The following is a 19,629-nucleotide window of genomic DNA, read 5'->3' as shown; positions in this document are numbered from 1 at the left end:
AAAAAGTGAAATGCTGTGCGCATACTACATGACTAATACAACTCAAAATTAGCTAGAAATGTACACAGTGGAAGGTAACTTGGGTACTTGCTGTAGAGCTTTATTTATAAAAACAATGAATGGTAGCTTCAGTCTAGAAATTCATGAATATACTATTCAGGGAAGGAGTATTGGGGCAGTATGTCTATCTAGGTACCTTTGTTGTCCAATGGTCCATTTTGTTCTTGCTCTTGCTCATCTTCACAGGGTATCTCTGCCCGGATGCTTTCCTGAAGTTGGCTGATGTCCTGTTCATTGAATGACTGCTCTACATTTGGTGAAGCCTGGCACATCATGGTATCTGATACCTCAGAGGTTATAGGTGTACAAGAGTCTGTTTCTTGAGATGTGCTGCTGTCTCCATTTTGGGAGCCTAGGAAACTAGGTTCCTGCTTCAAATTTTGGACATCACAGTCATTAGCATTATGTAGATCCTCCTTAAGCCTCAATGTTTCTTTATTACTGTTTTCAGTATAATTAATGATTTCAGTTACTCCATTGCAATTAATTTCTGGTGCACCACCCTCTACACCACGTTCCATAAGTGTTTGATCCTGGTCAATGGTACTTGACTCTTCTAAGAACAAACAGACAAAAAGGATGTATGTGTTATGTGTATGAGTGAAAGAACAAAAAAATTTTCTCCACAAGATTAAAACGTTTTCTAGAACTTATACAGGGTGACATAAAAACATGACTGAACATCTACGACCTATTTATGGAAGGACAAAGATCTTATCCTTATTCAATTGCAAAATGAAGTCTATGTTGCATTTCCATAGAAAATTCAGAAATTACATTTGATTATTACCTGCCTGACATTTATGAAGGTTCTGTACTATTACTGTATAAGGACACCCCCAGAGATGTGCTGTATGCATGAAACCAGTATATTACAGAACAATGATAAATTAATGTTAAAGTAAATTTTTGTGTATGCTCTATTTATACCAAGTTTTTCTTGGGTCATTTTATTAGGTGGGTTCTCTTTCAAGGGTCTTTCAACAGGACTCTCTGATTCTTCTTGCTTGTTTGGTCTTTTTTGCCCAGGGCCCGACTCTTTCTCCATTTCCTCAATTTCCTGCATTCGCTTCTCTAGTAATTCTGCCTGGCGCTTCTGCTTCTTCTTCAATTTCTTCTTCTTATTCTTTGACATTTTGTCAGCCTGGGCGGAGATTACAAACAGATAAAGCCTTCAGGTGGCTAATCCATTACCCCCAGTTGGAGATAACTGTTAACTTTAATATTTCCTAATTACATTTCAATCTTTCCCTAACATAGCACTGAAGTTTCTCATTAACTTAAACAATGTGGATACCCTTATGAAACCAAATAAAAACAAACTTAACAATAAATTTTGGTCCTCTGAGCTGTGTGTGGGGCTGGTGTACTCTCAGATACACTCAAGTTTACAGAAGCCTCACCAGTACAAACTTGTTAAAAATGCATGAGAATTTATTGGAGAAAATATAGAAGCGCAGGAATATTTTTTTCTTTGGTTTTCATACTCTATACAGTGATCCCTAAAACAAGAATCCCTGCCCACTGCCCAGAGATCAGAATTAAATATAGAAACACCTTATACTTACTGGTTTAGGCTGGGGTGCAGTACTGACTGAAAAGAAAAGAAAACCAAGTAAGAATCCTGGCATTCAGCAAGCAATGCAGGTTTATGTTACAGAGAAAACTATTGTTTTTAAGCAACTTAGATAGAAGTACCATTAAAAAAAAAAAGAATAATGCATATACAACTTGGCAAAATTAATTAAGTTTAAATAAATTCTTTCCCAGATAAAACCTGTAATTGCAAAGAGCCAAGTCCCCATATTTTGTTTCCACTATTAATGCTGCAAAAATCTCACTCCTATATATGCTTAAAATAGAAAATGATAGGCAATAACCCCATCATTCCCACCCAGAACCCCGTCTCTTACTTCTTCCCCGTGACAGTGGTCAGTTTTAAATGGAGCATGGCATCAAGAACTATATAGTAATTTATTACACATCATGTTATAGATGTTAGTTTAGCTTAGGCAGGAGGTAGAATCTTCCGCAAGAAAATTTTTTTAAATTGTAGGAAAATCGGGATCCCTGGGTGGCGCAGTGGTTTGGCGCTTGCATTTGGCCCAGGGTGCGATCCTGGAGACCCAGGATAAAATCCCACGTTGGGCTCCCGGTGCATGGAGCCTGCTTCTCCCTCTGCCTGTATCTCTGCCTCTCTCTCTCTCTCTGTGTGACTATCATAAATAAATAAAGATTAAAAAAAAAATTTGTAGGAAAATCCACACTAAGTAAAATTTCCCTCTAAACCATTCTTAAGCATACAGTTCAATAGTGCTAATTATACTCACACTTTTGTGTAATATTTCTAGAATGTTTTCATTTTGGAAAAAATCAAACTCTATGACTATCAAACACCTTCTCATTTCCCCTTCTTTAGGCTTCATTATTATTATTTTTAAAGATTTTATTTATTTATTCATGGGAGACAGAGGCAGAGACATAGGCAGAGGCAGGAGCCCGATGTGGGACTTGATCCCACTCCGAGCCAAAGGCAGACGCTCAACCGCTGAGCCACCTAGACATCCCTAGGCTTCATTTTGCCTTGGGGATCAAGGAAGTTCCTCAAAAACCCCTCAAATATAATAAAACTATTAAAATTAAAAAATATATATTCCAAGTGGCAAAAAACCATCATAATCAGCCATCATTTATTTACCACAACACTGTGTGGCAACCTATTAACTGCTTTAACATGGAACTAAATCTCAAGAACTCCTGCATGAAAGAAAAGGAAGTCAAAGCAAGTCAAGAACTTGCTCAAGAACACCCAGCCAGTGATGAAGCCAGGATTCAAACCAGGTCTGTCCACTCCAGTGCTTAAATTCAAGTTCTTAATAGCAAAGTTATTTTGCTCCCGCACAGATCACACTGATCTATAAGCAAGCATACATGTTATGCTCATGGTAAGAGGTAAACACACCAAAAATGGCCACTGAATCACAAGAGAAAATATTTTAAAACAAGAACACGAGGGCAGCCCGGGTGGCTCGGCAGTTTAGTGCCTGCCTTCAGCCTAGTGCCTGATCCTGGAGACCCAGGATCAACTCCCACGTCCGGCTCCATGCATGGAACCAGCTTCTCCCTCTGCCTGTGTCTCTGATTTTCTCGCTCTCCCTGTGTGTCTCTCATGAATAAATAAAATCTTTAAAAAACAAACAAACAAACAAGAACATGAATCAGCTTTTATAGCATACAAATGAATGAGTGATACTTTACTTAACTGCCTGGTAACAGAATTAAAATAAGAACTTCTTGTAACTTTTTTTTTTATAGATTTATTTACATATTTGAAAGAGACAGAGACAGAGTGGGTGAGCAGGAGGTAGGGTAGAAGGAGAAGGGAGCAAGCAGACTCCCTGCTCAGTGGGGAGCCCGACGTGGGGCTTGATCCAAGGACCCTGAAATCATGACCTGAGCTGAAATCAAGAGTTGGATATTTAACCAACTAACCCACCCAGGTGCCCAGAACTTCTCTTAACTTCTAATGAGACCAAAGTCCTCAAAGAAAACATACCCGCAGATCCAGAAGGTGGAGGAGCTCCAGATCGCTGCCACTCTGTTGCTTCTGCAGCCAGTCTTCGGATGTACTGCTCATTCACTGACAACAAGATGTTTTCTGGTTTAATGTCAGTGTGAATGATACGGCACTTGGTGTGTAAATAATCAAGACCCTGTAACACCTGGATGGGAATAGAGGAATAGACTTGCAGACACAGAATACAAGTCTTTCTGGAGAAGAAAGAAATCACAACACAACATTTAAAAAATTAAAAATATAAAAACAATATGGTAGTTTTCAACAGAGAATAAAGCATTTTTAATAAGGTAGAAAGAAACTTCCCCAGAAAGATAACTATGAGCAAAGGTAAGAGTTTATAATAAAGTTTTAAAAAGCTAATTGTATTTGGAGATATTTAGTGAAGTACACAAAGACTCAGAAAAAAGGTCATTATGCTCTTTAAATGTTGACATATATGTGATGAAAGAGATTTGGATTATGTCCTTAATTCAAATTTCCTTGCTGATATAGAACTGAGATCTCTTGATTCCTAGTCTGGAGCTCTTTCCACCAAAACACATTACCCAAGCAAATTATTTGCCCTTTCAAATACTAGTATTTTCCTGAGAGTAAACTTCCTTACTGTATATTGAAAGCTATTTAGAATATTAGAAAATGCCCTTTAATAATATTCTATAATGAGATATTAATAATTTGACATAGTAATTCTCTATTACCATATAATCAATATTTGCAACAGAACTCCTGGATACAGGCTCCAAATTTCCAACATCAGTCACTGAACACACCTTTCCCTCTAATGATTATTACAGGAGATGAATCTGGAAAAATGGTTATTGCTAAGACACTTAATGACAGAATAAACACTAGGGGCTAAACGACATAATTTTAGCAAATACAAAAATTCTCTAGTTTTTAAAATAAAAATTCTATTGGATATAGGAAACTCTTGCCACCTTTAAGAATCTAAAACAATCAGCACATAGAAAATACTAAGATACATACTTGCTGGATAATTTTTTTAACACAAGGCAGTGGAAGCCCCTGATAATTAGACTTGATGATCCACTTGAGCAGATGATGCCCCAAGACTTCAAACACCATGCAGATATCTAGGAGTTTGTTAAGGAAGGAAGAGGAAGGCACAAGAGAAGAAAAGAGGCAAAATAAAATGCGTTCCACCCCAATGAAATTATTACTGTTTTATTCCTTCAGTATACAAAGTTAGAGTATGACTAAAAAGATATCTGCCTGTCAATATTCTGAATTCCAAAGATTCATGAATGCTTTAGTAACTGAAAACAGCCAAGAAATAGAAAATTTCAGGGGGTGGGATGGGACTGGTTTATCAATAAAACTGTGCACATTAAAATACTCAGTAGTGGGCAGCCTGGGTGGCTCAGCAGTTTAGCGCCACCTTCAGCCCAGGGCGTGATCCTGGAGACCCAGGATCGAGTCCCGCGTCGGGCTCCCCTGCATAGAGCCTGCTTCTCCCTCTGCCTGGGTCTCTGCCTCTCTCTGTGTGTGTCTCTCATAAATAAATAAATAAAATCTTGAAAAAAAATTAAATTAAAATACTCAGTAGTAAAAGAACAGGGAAACCACATTCAATTAGTGGAAGCACTAGGCTTCAGTTGTTACTTTTCCCTGATGCAAAATTAATGTTCAGAGTAACAATTCCTACTCTCACAGTCTCAAAGCAGGAAAAAATAACTTCTGTTTTAACTACAGGAGATAATGTACCAAAACTTAACCTAAAAAAAACGTGAAGGCCAACATTTTCTAAAAATAGGAAACTGACTTGCATTATGCTCTGTAGTTTACAAAACTAATCTTGATTCTACTGCCACCGTGTGTTCTCTTTATGTATGAACATCCCAATCAACATAAGCAGGAATAACTCTAGAAACCTACTAGCGTGCAGGGCACTGCTGGGATTTCAGTAGTATGTTGCTACCTTGTACCTCCAGAAATGGCAAAGTCAAGATATACATATGTAATAATGACCTAGTACCCACATTTTTCCATTAAATAAGATTCTCCACTAAAGGAAAACCTAGGTTCCTTAAGAAATGGCTAAATCCCAGGCGAACCTGGAAACCTTGCTGTGTGAACAGTAATGGAACATATCTAACAGGAACAGGAACCAACTTGGAGAGGATACCAGCCAAGTTGAAAACATTTTAAATAACGAAGTTATGACTTGACTCAAAAGTAAAAATTGAATGAGTCCAAACAGATACTAAAAAAAAGGTATGTGTTGTGAATAAGGAATTATCTTTTTTAGTTTTAAATTTTTATTATTATTAACTTTGTAAAGATTTTAAGTTATCTCTATAGCCAACTTGAGGCTTGGAATCAGGACTGCAAGACTAAGCCAGTCTGATGCTCCTGTAAATATTTCTTTATAGAAAAAGTTAACAACGGGCAGCCCCGGTGGTGCAGCGGTTTAGCGCCACCTGCAGCCCAGGGTGTGTTCCTGGAGAGCCGGGATCGAGTCCCACATCAGGCTCCCTGCATAGAGCCTCCTTCTCCCTCTGCCTGTGTCTCTGCCTCTCTCTCTCTCTGTGTGTCTCTCATGAATAAATAATAAAATCTTAAAAAAAAAAAGTCAACTAAATAAGTATACAAAGAGACAGAAATAGAAAATAACCCTTTTACAATTCCTATAGTGATAATTGATTCAAGTATGAATCAATGAACACTAAAACTAGTGAAAGACTGTTGGGAATGAAGTCACAATGTCACAGTATCATCCCAGATTGCTTATTAATTATAAAAGGAAAAAGGTACCATGACCAAATGTAGGGAAGGATGTGGAACAATCAGAACTCTCATATTTGCTAACAGAAGTGTAAAATTGTATAACCACTTTGGAAAACTGGTTGACAATTGCTTAAGAACTAAACATTTACCTAGAAACTTCTGCTTCAGTCAAAATGGAGTTAGCAGGGACTGGACTGACCTTCCTGCTTAAAATGACAACAACAAAAGCAGACAGAACACATAAACAGATGTATTGACCCTGACATTAGGCAACAAAGGCAGTGATCCTTGAGAAAGGAAAAACAAATGAGCTGAATCCTAGGATTGCCCCATCTTACTGCCTTGAGCCTTTCCAGATCCCCTGAGTTTAAGAGATGGAGCTAAGAGTCTTGGGAGACCAAGGCAGCTACAGGTCATAAAACAAAGTACCAGAGGGAGACAGCTGCAGAAAGAGAATCCTGGAGATCTGCAGAGGGATGTCCTCAAGTATTTAGCATAGACTAATCAGCAGAGGGATACAAGGAAACTACTGGAGGCAGGGGGAAAGTATCTGAAGGGATAAGAGGGAACAGTGGCCAGTGTTTCCAGAGGACTCCAACAATGTCTGTTCTCATCAAAAAGGCTAGACAAATTCATGGTCATAGTTATGGGCCAGAAATAAACCCATATATATAGTCAATTCATTTATGACAAGGAGTTGTAAATATACACTGGGGAAAGAACAAGTCGCTTCAATAAATGGTGTTGGGAAAATTAGCAACATGCAAAATAAAGCAACTTGAACACTATCTTACACTACATACAAAAAATTAACTCAAAATAGAGACCTGAACATTAAGACCTGAAACTATAAAACTCCTAGACTAAAACATAGGAGGTAAGCTCCTTGACACTGGTCTTGGCAATTATTTTGTTGGATCTGACACCAAAAGAAAGCAAAGGCGACAAAAGTAGAAATGAACAGAGGACTAAATCAAGCTAAAACTCTGGGCAGCCTGAGTGGCTCAATGGTTTAGCATCACCTTCAGCCCAGGGCCTGATCCTGGAGAACCAGGATCCAGTCCCACATCAGCCTCCCTGCATGGAGCCTGCTTCTCCCTCTGCTTCTCTTTCTCTGTGTCTGATATGAATAAATAAAATCTTTAAAAAATAAATAAATAAGACTCTTCTGCACACCAAAAGAAACCATTAACAAAATGAGAAGGCAATGTACTGAATAGGAGAAAATATCTGCAAACTATGTATCTGATAAGGGGTTAATATATAAGGAACTTGCACAACTCAATTGAAAAAAATCTTATTAAAAAATGAGGTGTGGGGATCCCTGAGTGGCTCAGTGGTTTAGGGCCTGCCTTTGGCCCTGGGGCGTGATCCTGGAGACCCGGGGTTGAGTCCCACGTCAGGCTCCCTGCATGGAGCCTGTTTCTCCCTCTGCCTATGTCTCTGCCTCTCTCTCTCTCTCTATGTCTATCATGAATAAATAAATAAAATCTTAAAAATAAAATAAAATAAAATAAAAAATGAGGTGTGCCTGGTTGGCTCAATCCATTAAGCATCTGTCTTTGGCTCAAGTCATGATCTCAGAATCCTGCAATTGAGTCCTGAGTTGGGTTCCCTGCTCAATCGGGAGACTGCTTCTCCCTCTCCCTCCACCCTTTCTATGCTTCTGCTCTCTGTCAAATAAATATTTTTTTAAAAATGAGCAGAGGATATAACTATACACTTTTCCAAAAAGACATTAAGATGGCCAACAGGTAAATGAAAAGGTGCTCAACATCACTAAATCATCACAGAAATGCAAATCAAAACCACAACAAAATAGTACCTCACAACTGTCAGAATGACTATTATCAAAAAGAGAGAGATGACAAGTGTTGGTGAGGATGTGGAGAAAAGGGAACCCTTGTGCGCTGCTGGTGGAAACATAAATTGGTGCAAAAAACTACAGAAAATAGGGTCAGTGGTTCCTCAAGAGAATAAAAATATACCCAGCAATTCTACTTCTGAGTATTTATCTGAAAGAAATGAAATTGTTATCTCATATTAAGTTACCTACATCCCCATGCTCATTACAGCATTACCTACAGTAGCCAAGACACAGTCCACTGATGGAAGAATGGATAAAGATGTGGTATGTGTATACAAACTTCCAGTTATTTTTTTTAAGATTTTATTTATTTTTATTCATGAGAATACGCAGAGAGGAGAGAGGCAGAGACACAGGCGGAGAGAGAAGCAGGCTCCATGCAGGGAGCCTGATGTGGGACTCAATCCTGGGACTCCAGGATCATGCCCTGGGCTGAAGGCGGTGCTAAACCGCTGAGCCACCCAGGCTGCCCCAAACTTCCAGTTATAAAATGAATAAGTCTCAGGGATATAATGTACAGAATGGTGACTAGAGTTAACAATGCTATATTGTATATTTGATAGTTGCTCAGAAAGTAGATCTTAAAAGTTCTCATCACAAGGAAAGATTTACTTGTTACTCAGAGTTACTCACCTGCAACAGGAAAACAGTGTTAACTCACTGTTACAGGTGAGTAACTATGAATGGTAATGGATGTTATCTTACTGTGGTAAGATATGTTTTATCTTACTGTGTGTATAAATCATTCATTTGTGTACATTCAAAATTAATGTAATCTCACATGTGAATTTTCTATTTTCTACGTGAATTTTATCTCAATTAAAAAAACATAAAGGCTAGAAAAATTCATAGTAATGGGGTGTGCTTGGGTAGATTATTCAGGGAGGTGTTGCCTCACTACAGGGAATTAATAATTAGTCCTAGACCGAACACTACCCTGGATCTATCTAACAAATCATAAATGTAAAATCTGAAAAGGATCAAACTGTTTCCAAGTGATACAACTGCACCCCATAACAAAGCTCAAGAAGATTTATGGGAATGGAAAATATCCAGCAGCCAAATGCAAAAAAGATCACACGATTACTAGGCAGCAAAGATGCAGGAAAACAAACCTGAAAACTCCAATAATCAATCATTCAAAACGAACCAGAACTGACATAGGCGCCAGAATTAGCAGACAAGGAAATTAAGCAGTTATAGCTATAGTCTGTATGTCAAAAAGTAGAGACATAGTACTATATATATATAAACCTAAACTGAACTTCTGAGATGAGAAGTACAGTGTAAGAGATGAAAAACATACTGTATTGGATAAATGGCAGATTAGGCATTGCAGAATGAAAAGATTAGTGAACATGAATGGCACAGCAACAGAAACCATGCAAAATGATAAATACATGGAGAAAAAAATATCGAAACCAACCAACCAGCTTACCCACCCACAAGAATAAGCTGTGGGGGACAACTTCATGCAATGTATAAGCAGTAAATAAATAAATAAATAAATAAATAAATAAATAAATAAAAGAAAAAGAGAACGAAGATATCTGCTCTTTGCCAACAGATCAGCAAATCATAAAAGTAATGGCAGTTAACAACTCCATGACAATGTGTACTTCTAATGCTTAGATTATGCTTGCCATTTCCTACTAAAAGGAATTAAGGCTTAAGAAGTAATGGCCAATTCCAGGTTCAGGACAGGAAATGTACAAGAAGAGCCTGGAATATCTCGATGTGGCAAAGAATAAAGAAATTGCCAAAGACTTATGTGTGCCCTGACCTAAATAAGAATTAAAAACTGAAAGAACAAAAAATATATGAGACATTTAGAGACTGAAACACTGACTAGATTAGACACTGAATAACAAAACAACTGGTCCTAATTTTTTTTTTTAGGTATAATAATTGTATTGAGGTTATATTTTAACATCCTTGTCTCTTGGAGATACATTCTTTTTTAAATTTTATTCATGTCTGAAAAAAAAAAAGATTTTATTCATGAGAGACAGAGAGAGAGAGAGAGAGAGAGAGAGAGAGAGAGGCAGAGACACAGGCAGAGGGAGAAGCAGGCTCCATGCAGGAAGCCCGGTGTGGAACTTGATCCCAGGACCTCAGGATCATGCCCTGAGCCAAAGGCAGATGCCCAATTGCTGAGCCACCCAGGCGTCCCTGGAGATACATTCTAAGATAACTGGGAGTGAAATAATATATCTAAGGTTGGCCACAAAATAAGCAGGAGATAGAGACAAAACAAGATTACACAAGATCTAAAATGGGTAATGGGTCTTGTGGGGATTCATTAAACTATTCTACTTTTGTACACATGAAAAATGCCAAAACAGGATTTTTTGAAAATGCAGGTTCCTTCAAAAAAACACCCCCCCCAAAAAACAAAAAAATTTTCAATTATTCTCTTATATTCCTAGTTTCAATATTTAATTTGTTGAGAGAAGCTTACAATTTGACAATGGTATTTTAATTTGTAAGCAGTGATATAAAAATGAACAAACATTTAGTAGCTTAAGAAACAGAAAGAACTAGATAGAAGGATACATGAAAATTTTTTCTTGGGGAGGTGGTGTAAAGAAAAAACTTACAAAGTACTAAACACTGATGAGTCACATTTAGAGCACATTATGAGTTAAGAGGAGCTAGGAAGAGGCAAAATACATATTTAAAAAAAGAAGTCTCCTAAAGACATAGTAGGTCATACAGAGGGCCAAAAAAGGACACTCACCACTTAATGTCAATAGTAAATATAGAACAGTTGTCCCTCTTTCATCACTTCTTGCCCCTTACCACCTACGGAAGTAGAATGAACGATGTATACTGAAGTCTACATAACTGACTTTCTAGTTCCAGGCCCCTTATATTTCAGTATGGGAAAGGACAGTGCTCTGGAAATGCTCAGATGCAAAGAGAAATACAGATATATACCTCCATGCAGACATGCTTATGTTGTGAGAAGAGAATAGCATAATCCATTAACCCTTAACTCAGTGCTCTGAGTTTTATCCTTTTCAATCTCTAATAGCAGCAAAAAATGCAGTAGCGAAGATAGTTGGGAGACAAGCAGAAGGAAGGGGAAAGAGAACCGGGCTCAGGACAAAGGACTCAGTGGATAAAACTACAGAGAAACCACCTGTTAATCCCTTGGAACTTTAAATTCAAATCCACTAAGATTTCAATAGTTAAAAGCAAAATCAAAAACAAAACCTTTCTTCATTAGACTCCAAAGGTACTCAGCATTACTGAGGAGACTATTTAGAATATTTCTAATTTTACTTGTAACTTTCCCAAATGAGCAGAGAGAGTTGGCATGACATTAAAAGATCAAATAATAGGGAAACAGAACCTAATGGCCATCACGACATCCTAATGTATGATTTTAGATCTTGGTTATTAGCCTTATTATATGCACACAGAGTAAGCCATCTACAAAGTGATCACAATAGTCACAAGATATTTTATTTATTTAAAGATTTTTTTTATTCATTTATTCGAGAGAGATAGAGAAGAGGCAGAGAGGCAGAGGGAGAAGCAGGCTCCATGCAGGGAGCCGGATGTGGGCCTCGATCCCAGGACCCCAGGATCAGGCCCCAAGCCAAAGGCAGAATCTTAACCACAGAGCCACCCAGGCATCCCTGTGATTTGTACTTTTCCAAGGAAGTAACTCACAACTAAATTCAGAATGGCAGGTATAATACACATTATCACCTGTTATCTCTCATTTTTCCATTCAAATCTCTTACCATAGACCATAGTCCACATGATGCCAGAACCAGATGAAGCCCATCTCCTTAAAAAAAGATCATAATTGGCAATTAACAGTATGTGTTAATTTAGCTTCTCTTAAGAAGCTAAATATGTAAGAATAGTAGAATGAGAAATGAAATGTCTTTCCTTTTACATTTTTCAGTAGTTTATAAACAGGCAATTTTAGACTCTCCAATCCAAGTGAGATTCTACTTCATCTTTTCTGACAGGCCTTCATAAGCATGGCTGTCCACAACAATCAATCAGTTCACTACTTGTCACTTTGATAGTAACTTACAAAAAATATCAGTCAGGTAAGGTTCCTTCCAACACTAGAAATTCTAAAAATGCAAATAAAAACATAAAACAAGTCAGTTTTTCATTATGCTAAAATGCAATCATACCTGTTTAAATTCTAAGCATAACCTATATGCACAGTCTCCTCAGTGCTGAAGGCTGGAAGATAATAAAATGTGTTACATTTTTCTTCGCCCAGTGTTTCTCATGAAAAATTACTTCCATTAAAGTTTCTGTACTAATTGATAAAAATCTCAGAACCTATACTACTACTATTTTTTTTTTCTTTACGTTTTTCTTTTGACTTGCTTTGATTTGCTAGGGAAGGGGAAAAAATGTAAAGCAATACCTTGACATTGCTTTACAACACTGTAAGTTACAACATATAAAGATAAACATGATTTACATCTGTGTTCAGAAGTTTACAATAACACAAAGTAGTTTGATTATACTTTGCCTTGAAAAAAGGGATGAATGCTATAAATCTGGTTCCTTTCTTGGAGATAAGGTTATTTCGTGATTTATTTTCAAACAGGTTCTTAAAAGGATACGTGTTCCATTAACTCCTGATATTTTAAAGTCATCTAGTAGTTGAACAACCATTTCTCTATTTGGATCATTAGGATCTGAATTACGAACCTACGGTGGGAAAGAGACAGTATTTAGTGTAAAGGAAATCACTGAAATAAGCCAAATGGTGGGGAGGGAACACCTGCAACATATGTAACAAAAGATTAATGACAAAAACATTAAAATTTTAGTAACTCAAATATGCAAAGAAATAAATGGTGCACAAAAGGAAATACAACTGACAAAGACTATTGCTCTAATTCAACCATTTTTCTACTAAAAGTGTGACTCCCAAATTCACTGCTGGTTACCAAGCAATAAGGAATTAAGGAGTTTTACAGGATACAAACCAACCATTGAACCAACATTCATCACACTGTTTACTCAAGCTGACCTTTCCCCCGCATAGGAAAACCTTCTCAATGAAGAGAGCAAGCAGTACTGATTTTCGGACACAGGCTTGTCAGACTGGCACTCTGAAAATTACTTTTAGAGCTCTCCTGGTCTAACATCCTCACTTTACAAATGAAAACTCTAAGGCTCAGAAGAAATGTAGTGATGAGCTGGAGAATACTGGACTAGGGCTGGTCTTAAAGCCCAGGTTTTATAACTCTGAATTTAAGCTCCTTCTACCATAGCTTCCTAATTTATAATAAAACTAAGTTTTTATAAAATTTGCCAAGTTTTCAGATATAAAAGGAATAAGCAGTGTTTGTTTTATAGATTTTTGTAATACTTTACAGCATAAAATAAAAGTGATATACTTATTCACACTTTACTTTTTTTAAAACTAATTTCAGAGGTATGGTTTAGTGATTCAGCTATTGTATATGACACCCAGTGTTCATTACATCCCATGTCCTCCTTGATGCCCATCACCCAGTTACCTCATTCCCCCAACCTCCCCTTTAGCAACCCTATTTGTTTCCTATAGTTAGAAGTCTCCTAAGGTTTGTCTCCCTCTAATTTTGCCTTATTTTACTTTTCCTTCCTCTATGTTCATCTATTTTGTTTCTTAAATTCCACGTATAAAAAAAAAAAATTCCACATCACTGAGAACATACTTGTTTTTCTCTGACTTATTTCACTTAGCATAATACCCTCTCATTCCATCCACAACATAACAAATGGCAAGGATTCATTTTTTTGATGGCTAAGTAATATTCCATTGTATATACACACACATCTTCTTTATCCATCTGTGATGGACATCTGGGCTCTTATTTTAGTTATTGTCACACTTTACTTTTAACCACAGTAGGAAAGTAAAACATATTTTGTGCTATCTGGTATATAAAACATGTTCAATAAACATTTCCGTTTATTTGAAAGTTTTTTTCAGTGTTTATGATGGAAATCCACCACTTCCCCCATCACATGCACAGAATGTATAAATATTGTTATCTGCCTCTACATCTTTAAAAGATACTGGAACTTTACAATAAAAATTAGTCATGCTAAAAAGTCTACATTTGGTATATCTTAATTCAGTAAAATTTTGCTTACGATGCTTTTTCACACATATGATCTAATACTCACTGATTTCAGCAACCGGATTTCATCTAGAGCTGTTTCAGTATAATGTTCAGCACTTTTAACTACTTTCATTGCCACAAACTTCTTCCCCCTGAGAACAAACACAAGCAGTTTAGACTAATGCTCTATCCTTACTTTAGGAAGGTAAGATATAGCCATAATTGGGAGGCAGTGACAAAGTACAAATAATGATCCATGTTTCCTTGTACTTTAAACATAGGTTATTTCTATGCAATCACGTGTGTTAATGGGACTAACTGACCAGATTCCGTTTATAGGAGGAAGAAAACCTGTTCTCAGCTAATGTCAGCCAAGTTAAAGTCTATCTTCTGAATGTTTCTTTGAATCCAAGTAAAACCACAAAATGGGAGTAAGCAAGGGGGAAAACCACATTAGACCAGAAGTATCCTGTATATCTATCTACATGTTGAAAGCTAAAAGCTTAAAAACTATAACCAAAACAAACAAACAAACAAAAAAACAAAACAAAACCAAAAAACCCCACCTATAACCCTTTCCTATAAGAAGCCAGAAGAAATACTTGGGGTGAAATCAAACTGATAAAAAACAAAGTGTTTAGATCTCAATTACTGCCTCATCAAAGATTATCTATATTTGTAGGTAAACATCCAATGTTAATTACCTATACTTTTATGTAGGAAAAATTTTAGAGGTTGAGCAAATCTGGGGCAGTCCCGGTGGCCCAGCAGTTTAGCACCTTTGGCCCAGGGCGAGATCCTAGAGACCTGGGATTGAGTCCCACATCAGGCTCCCTGCGTGGAGCCTGGTTCTCCCTCTGCCTGTGTCTCTGCCTCTCTCTGTGTGTCTCTCATGAATAAATAAATAAAATATTTTTAAAAAGGGGGGGGGGTGAGCAAATCTCTTACCAAAGCAAAATACAACAGAATAATTTCACATAGGCTGATACAGGATATCATCTAAAAATATAACTACTCCCAATTAAAACAAAACAAAACAAAACAAAACAGAAAAAACACTCTATGAATTTACATACCACACTTTCATTGAATGTTTGTAATGCTTTTAATTTCTGAGTTCCAAGTGCCTTATGAATACTAATTTAAAACAATCTTTTGTGTTAAGGTGCCTCTTTCCCCAGAGGAAAGACAAATTTGCTCAAGAACATAAAGATTATCGGGCGACCCCGGTGGGGCAGCGGTTTAGTGCCGCCTGCAGCCCAGGGTGTGATCCTGGAGACCCGGGATCGAGTCCCACACAGGGCTCCCTGCATGGAGCATGCTTCTCCCTCTCTGCCTCTCTCTCTGTGTCTCTCGTGAATAAATAAAATCTTAAAAATAAAAAAAGGAAGGTTGTGTGTGGTATAACCTCCACCACCATCCTTATAAAAAAAAAAAAAAAAAAGAACATAAAGATTATCAACAACAAAATTCTGATCAAGAAATCAGTCTAGAGCTAGAGTGAAGGCAGGATTATCTCTGGGAAATCATATGAAAAAACTAAGGCATTACCTAAACTAATTCTTTTGCAGGACCACTACAACTTACTGAATATCCCATGATAACCACACTGTTGAAAAGTGTCCCCAGCCCAACTTGCGGATCACGTGATATCTCCCATTGAATAAATCTCCAATTTTCACAAGATGATAACCTCCTGGAAAAAACAAGAGGAAGGAAACAATCACTTGAGTAGTAAGAAAAAATACCTCTCATTTCATTTTTTAACATCTATATACCATTTATCAAGTAAAAGTGGCTTCTTCTATATAATCAGTTGAATAGACAAAAATTTAAGTCAGCTACACAGTATTACTGAACTCATAAGAAAAAATCTTAGGGATGTCTGGGTAGCTCAGGTGGTTAAGCATCCAACTCTTGATTTCAACTTAGTCATGATTCTCGAGGGTCGTGAGATAGAGTCCTGCACTGAGATCTATGCTCAAGAGGGAGTCTGCTAGAGATTCTCTCTCTCTATACCCCTGCCCCCTCTCTGATGTGCTCTCTAGATAAATCAATAAATCTTAGGGACTCCTGGGTGGCTCAGTGGTTGGGGACTAACTGACCAGATTTGGCCCAAGGCGTGATCCTGGAGTCCCATGATCCAGTCTCACATTGGGTTCCCTGCATGGAGACTGCTTCTCTCTCTGCGTGTGTCTTGCCCCACCCCCTCTGTGTCTCTCAGGAATAAACAATTAAAAAAAAAAAAACTTTAATAAATAAATAAATCTTTAAAAAGAAGCCTTAGAGAGTAAGATTAATGATTTATTTATTATTTTTAAAGATTTTATTTATTCATTCATGAGAGACAGAGAGAGAGAGAGAGAGAGATGCAGAGACACAGGCAGAGGGAGAAGCAGGCTCCATGCAGGGAGCCTGACATGGGACTCAATCCCCGGTCTCCAGGATCAGGCCCTGGGCTGAAGGTGGCACTAAGCTGCTGAGCCACGGAGGCTGCCCAAGATTAATGATTTAGAGTAAGCAGATAATCTTTTGTTGAACAACCAAGTTACTTAAAAAAAAATAAGTCATTCTCAGGATACCTGAGTGGCTCAGTGGTTGAGCGTCTGCCTTTGGCTCAGGGCATGATCCCAGGGTCCTGGGATCGAGTCCTACATCGGGCTCCCTGCGTGGAGCCTGCTTCTCCCTCTGCCTGTGTCTCTACCTCTCTCTCCGTCTCTCTCATGAATAAATAAATAAAACCTTTATTAAAAAAAAAACATCATTCTCAAACATAAAAAAGGCTATGGGGCAGCCCAGGTGGCTCAGCGGTTTAACGCCACCTTCAGTCCAGGGCGTGATCCCGGGGACCTGGGATCGAGTCCCACGTCAGGCTCCCTGCATTGGGCCTGTTTCTCCCTCTGCCTGTCTCTATCTCTCTCTGTGTGTGTATCTCTATGAATAAATAAAATCTTGAAAAAAAAAAAGGCTATGTACGACAATATTCTCACCCCTCAATAATCGATTACTTATCTAAATATACATGTTTATAAATAAAATCTATTTATACTTGTAGTCTTAGGATGTATTTTTATGAGATTAATTCCATTTAACTAAAAAGAGAGAGTGGGGGGGCGGGGTGCCTGAGTGGCTCAGCAGTTTAGCGCCCGGGGTGGTCCCGAGGTCCCAGGATCGACTCCCACATTGGGTTTCTTCCTGCATGGAGCCTGCTTCTCCCTCTGCCTGTGTCTTTGCCCCCCCCCCACCACTCATGAATAAATAAATAAAATCTTTAAAAAAGAGAGAGAAACAGAGACAGAGATAGAGATTCTTTCCATAAAATACAACACAACGCAACACAACACAGGAAGGCCTAAAAAGGCTGCCAACAGTGGCAGGAATCAAGATATTTTTACATCTCTCTCTGCTTGCTCAGAATAACACAAACCAGGTTCTCCTAGATGGTAAGATCCGTTCTGTCATTACTTGCTACCCAGAATCCTAGAAAGTCTCACAAAGAAACAAAAAAGATCCCAGGTAACTTAAACAGTTGAAGTATCTCTAATTTCAGTTTAACTTAGCTTAGCAATCAACACTATGAAAAAAAAGTAATGAAATGGTTTTTTTAAAAGTCTATATACCAAATCTCATCTGTGGTTATTTCTGGGTGATACATATTACAGAGGACTTCTATTTTTTAATATATTCTGAAATTTTCTAAGGAGAAAGTGCACTAGCATTTTTAAGGAGAAAAAAAGGTAAAAACAGATTTAATATAAAACCAAGCTTTAATAACCTAAATTGAACTGATAGGAAACACTATTTTTTATACTTCAAGAAAAGGATGCAAGAAGCAGAAAACATCAAAACAGCTTATGTTTATAGACCAAACAGTCAAGTGAGATAGGGCATTACATGAATCAGGTCTTACTTGGTATCTCCTCATCAAAAGGCTTACCTTTACAATAGTCATTGGGATCTTCCTGCTCATCATCATCAGATCCGAGAATCTCCTCTTCCTGCTCTGGTAGATCACTTTCAGAGTGGGGAGCAGAGCCTCGGTGCTGAGTTTCAGATCTAAGAAATAATACAAACATGTTCATTCCATAAGGACAGAATAAAATGGGACATTAAGAAAACGTCATTATCAAAATGTCTCCCCACTCAACAGAGAATATAAACAGAATATTATCTAGTGGCATCATAAGAAAGTATTAGCTACAGCTACCACTTTATCTTGTTAGGAAAATAATAAAGAGGGAAAAAAGGATTTGAGAGAGAGGGAGAGAGTGAGTGTGCATGAGTGGGAGGGGCTGAGGGGTAGGGAGAGAGAATCTCAAGCGGACTTGTGCTGAGCCCAACATGGAACTTGATCTCCTGACCCTAAGATCACAACCTAAGCTGAAACCAAGAGTTGGGACACTTAACTGACTTGCCACCCAGATGCCCCAGGAAAGCAATACTTTAAAAAAAGGACCAGTGGTCCTATTAATATGTGAAGGATTCTTCCGTGAGATTCTTCCCCTTTTTCAACTGACACGGAAACACTGTGAACTCTTTGGAAGACAAATGTCAAGGAAATAAATGTTATGCTTTGCTAATTTGAAATGCACTTGTAATATGGTGTCTATTATAATAGAAATATTTTTATCTGACTTTTGCTGTTTATTATCCTTTCCTGATTTTCAGGTTGAGGAGGCATTAAACGTGTTCTTAAGTGTTTTTCTTTCCTTCTGATATAAAATTCTTTCTTGGTTCCCATCGAAGGAACTCTTTAAGAATACGGCAAAAGTTAAACTATTCTTAAAGTGTCAAAAAAAATTATTTATTTAATACATGATTAAATAAAATTCTGGGAAACACATAGAAGTACAAAAGGGGAAAAATTACTGAAAAAAAAATATCCAAGGATCCCTGGGTGGCGCAGTGGTTTAGCGCCTGCCTTTGGCCCAGGGCGTGATCCTGGAGACCCGGGATCAAATCCCACGTCGGGCTCCCGGCGCATGGAGCCTGCTTCTCCCTCTGCCTATCTCTGTGTGTGTGTGTGTGTGTGTGTGAGAGAGAGAGAGACTATAAATAAACAAACAAACAAACAAACAAACAAATATCCAGACAAAATTGCTGATAAAGCTATTTTTTCAGTATTTTCCTATACTTTTATGAAAATATAAATCACAAACTACACAAACAAATTTGTATCCTGCTTTTCCTGTTTTAAGTTTTCTCCCATTCCTATGCAATCTCTTAAATCTCACATATTTCCCCTACACATATCACCACTCACTTTGGCACAT

General features: G+C 37.7%; 1 protein-coding gene across 1 annotated transcript in view; it reads right to left on the bottom strand.

The window, feature by feature from the left end:
- The window catches only part of SRPK1 (SRSF protein kinase 1), an 89,497-nt gene that overhangs the window by 22,004 nt on the left and 47,864 nt on the right, over positions 1-19,629 (bottom strand). Inside the window, 9 exon segments of the mRNA XM_041760023.1 lie at positions 197-616; positions 991-1,204; positions 1,629-1,654; positions 3,617-3,782; positions 4,628-4,734; positions 12,863-12,950; positions 14,421-14,508; positions 15,944-16,052; positions 18,294-18,412. Of these exon segments, the coding sequence (XP_041615957.1) occupies positions 197-616; positions 991-1,204; positions 1,629-1,654; positions 3,617-3,782; positions 4,628-4,734; positions 12,863-12,950; positions 14,421-14,508; positions 15,944-16,052; positions 18,294-18,412 (1,337 nt within the window).

Source organism: Vulpes lagopus, chromosome 1 (assembly GCF_018345385.1).
Source record: "Vulpes lagopus strain Blue_001 chromosome 1, ASM1834538v1, whole genome shotgun sequence".
Lineage (NCBI taxonomy): Eukaryota > Metazoa > Chordata > Mammalia > Carnivora > Canidae > Vulpes > Vulpes lagopus.
The sequence above is the reverse complement of the archived record's forward strand: the minus strand, read 5'-3'. Positions and strand labels throughout refer to the sequence as shown.